The 3,479-nt window shown below is 46.2% G+C and overlaps 1 protein-coding gene across 2 annotated transcripts in view; it reads left to right on the top strand.

Annotated features, from left to right (window-relative positions):
* The window catches only part of Adat1 (adenosine deaminase, tRNA specific 1), a 27,455-nt gene that overhangs the window by 9,545 nt on the left and 14,431 nt on the right, over positions 1 to 3,479 (top strand). For both annotated transcript variants that reach the window (XM_005345640.3, XM_026778869.1), the window contains one exon: positions 1,026 to 1,629. In XM_005345640.3, the coding sequence (XP_005345697.1) occupies positions 1,026 to 1,629 (604 nt within the window). The remainder of the gene's footprint in view (positions 1 to 1,025; positions 1,630 to 3,479) is intronic.

Genomic DNA, 3,479 nt, shown 5'->3' on the forward strand with positions numbered 1-3,479 from the left:
TTTGGAGCCTGTCCTGGAACTCCCTTGGTAGACCAGGCTGGTCTCGAACTCACAGAGATCCGCCTGCCTCTGCCTCCCGAGTGCTGGGATTAAAGGTGTGCGCCACCATCGCCCGGCTTATCTAGCTATTTTTTTTATGTGAGTTTCTGTGCCAACAGAGACCAGGAGTGTCAGATCCCCTGGAACTGGAATTGTAGGACATTACAAACCCCCTGATGTGGGTGCTGGGAACTGAACGTAAACCCATGGAAGAACGGCAGTGCTCTTAATCGCTAGTTTAGCACTGAAGAAAGAAGCATATCTGTAGCAGTCTCGTGTATAAAGTGCTTTCCATACAAGCATTCAGCCTGAGTTTGAATTCTTAGAACCCACGCAAAGTCAGACACACTAGCACATATCTGTAATCTTAGCACTCTATGACAAAATGGATTGCTGGCTTATGCATCAGGGAACAAGATCCCATGTCCCACAAAGAGGAAGGTGAGTACCAACATCTGTGGCTGTCCTTTGTTCCCTTCCCATGTGCCACGGCGTGTGCATGCCTGCGTGTGGTATGCAGCTTTTGGTTTTGTATTTGTTTCTTTTTCAGTGGTGGTCGCAGTCAAGCCTGGGCTTTACTCTCAGACCTATGCTTTGCCCCTGAGTGCATCGCCTGTCTGCCTCATTGTTCATCTCAGTGCAGCAGGGAAAACAAACTGACCTCGGCTGGAGGTCATAAATCTCTAACTTGAGCTTGCATCAAATGACCTACTCAGCTTATTAAGACAGACTTCTGGGCCCCACCCTCAGAGTGTCTGATTCAGCATGTCCATTAGATCCCAATAATTTGCTGCACACACACACGCACTCACACACACAGTGTTGAGGACTGAACTCAGGATCTCCTACAATCACTAGGCAATCAATACCACTGAGTTATCTCTCCAGCCTTACAATTTGCATGTCTAATTCCTAAGGTACATTAATGCCACTGGTTGGGGAGGCTCATTCTGAGAATTACTGGTTAAAGGTTTCCTCTCATGCAGGTGGGGACGCCTCCATCATCCCAATGCTTGAGTCTGAAGAACAACCTTGCTGTCCTGTCGTCAGAAATTGGACCAACAACTCATCTGTAGAAAGGAGTGAGAATCTAGAGGATTCAAAAAATAAAAGGAATTGTGAGGATCCTGACAGTCCTGTAGCCAAGAAGGTGAAGCTTGGAACTCCTGCCAGGGCGCTCTCCGGCTGCATGGCTCACCATGGGATGCCAGGAAGTGGCAAAATCAAACCAGATGTCAGCAGCTCTAATCTCACCATGGAGGAACTCGCCGCTGCCAATGGAATAGCTCCAGGTAGTTTCAGAGTGGCGGATGTGTATAGAACAGGAGCCAAGTGTGTTCCTGGAGAGACTGGAGACTTGAGAGAGCCAGGCGCTGCCTACCACCAGGTGGGGCTGCTTCGAGTGAAGCCAGGCAGGGGCGACAGGACGTGCTCCATGTCCTGCAGTGACAAGATGGCAAGGTGGAGCGTCCTCGGATGCCAAGGCGCACTGCTAATGCACTTCCTGGAAAAGCCCATCTACCTGTCCGCTGTGGTCATTGGGAAGTGCCCGTACAGCCAGGAGGCCATGAGGAGGGCCTTGACTGGCAGGTGAGGCTGTGGGATGGTAGGAGTACAGAGAACCAGGAGAGTCTCCCCTGTGGACTCAGCTGGTGCACATCTTGGCGGTTTTTCTTTTCTTTTTTTTTTTTGGATTTTTCTAGACAGGGTTTCTCTGTAGCTTTTGGTTCCTGTCCTGGAACTAGCTCTTGTAGACCAGGCTGGCCTCGAACTCACAGAGATCCACCTGCTTCTGCCTCCTCTCAGCTGGGATTAAATGCGTGCGCCACCACCGCCCGGCTTTGGCGTTTTTTCTTAAATAATTAAGAAAGTATAAATCTTAGGTTATATACAGTAACTTGAAAAGGAAACCAAAAGTGCTCTGCAATTGAAAATTAAGTGATTTCTTTTGTTAAAAATAGTATTGATGAATATTTAATGGAGAAAGATGTTTATGATGTTTCAAGAGCAGTTTAGAAGATGGAGTGAGCCCTGTCTTTGTCTTAAAATATGTATGTGTACAGAAAGCTGTAGGAGGCTTTATAGCAATAGTTATCTCTGAGTCATGGTGTTGTGGGCTGTTTTTCCTCTTTGATAATGCTGTACATTATCATTTTTCTACTGTGTCTTCTACAGTAAGCAGAATAATTGCCAGGACTGGGAAATGTATCTCAGTTGGAAGAGTTCTTACCTAACGTGAGTGAAACCCTAGGTTGAATCTCAGCACTACATAAGACTGGCCGTGAAGGCATAGACTTCTAATCTTAGCATTTGGGAAGATGAAGCAGGAAGATCAAAAGTTCAAGGTTACCCTTACTTAGCTACTTGGGGAGCTTGAGGCCAGCTTTGGCTGAATGAATCCAGTCTCAAAAAACAAAGGAAAAAAATAAACTAAATAATCCATGTGAATTTGAGACCAACCTGATCTGCTTAATGAGTTCCAGGACAGCCAGGGTTACGTGAAGCAAAACAAAACAAAAAAACAAACAAATATTAGTTTTAGCCTGGCCTTGGTGGCGCACACCCTTAAGCCCAGTATTTGAGAGTTAGAGGAGGGCAGAGCCTGTGAGTTCAAGGCCAGCCTGCTCTACAGAGCAAGTCAAGACAAGCTCCAAAGCTACACAGAGAAACCCTGTCTGAAAAAAACAAACAAACAAAAAAACAAACAAAAATATTAGTTTTAATCCTGGTATTCAGAAAGCTAAAAAGGGGAATCTGAGTTCAAGGCCAATCTAGGCTTCATAGCAGGATTCTAAATCTTGGCAAAATAAACAAAGACCCTGATCCAAAAAAAAAAAAAAAAGATAAACAAGGTTGGCTACACACACACACAGGACCACGCTGTGTGCACTCTAGTGAGTGAGGATCAGGGAGGCATCATGGGAACACAGGCCTGGGAAGCAAATTCCAAAAATGGCAACCAGACAGAAGCTCGTGTTGGCACTCCTCAACATGCACCCAAGAGAAGTGAAAATGCCCATTCCCACTAAGACATCCACACAGATGCTTATGGTGGCGTGCTAGGAATAGTCCCCAAAGAAGCAGCCCAAATGCTTACCAGTGGGTACGTGAGTAAGAAAGAGTGTATCTCTGGGCATGGCGGCACAGGTCCTTATCCTCAACACTCAAGACTCAGAGCTTCGAGGCCAGCCTGGTCTACAGAGTGCGTTCCAAGACAGCCAGGACTGTTACACAGAGAAACCTTGTATTGAAAAGCAAAAACAAGAAAAAAATAAGAGATCCAGTATAAAAAAAAAAAAAGACTAGCATGGAGTGAACCATTAAAATACCACACTAATCCCAGCACTCGGGAGGTAGAGGCAGGCGGATCTCTGTGAGTTCGAGACCAGCCTGGTCTACAGAGCTAGTTCCAGGACAGGCTCCAAAACCACAGAGAAACC

The sequence above is a fragment of the Microtus ochrogaster genome, chromosome 4, assembly GCF_000317375.1.
Source record: "Microtus ochrogaster isolate Prairie Vole_2 chromosome 4, MicOch1.0, whole genome shotgun sequence".
NCBI classification, from domain to species: domain Eukaryota; kingdom Metazoa; phylum Chordata; class Mammalia; order Rodentia; family Cricetidae; genus Microtus; species Microtus ochrogaster.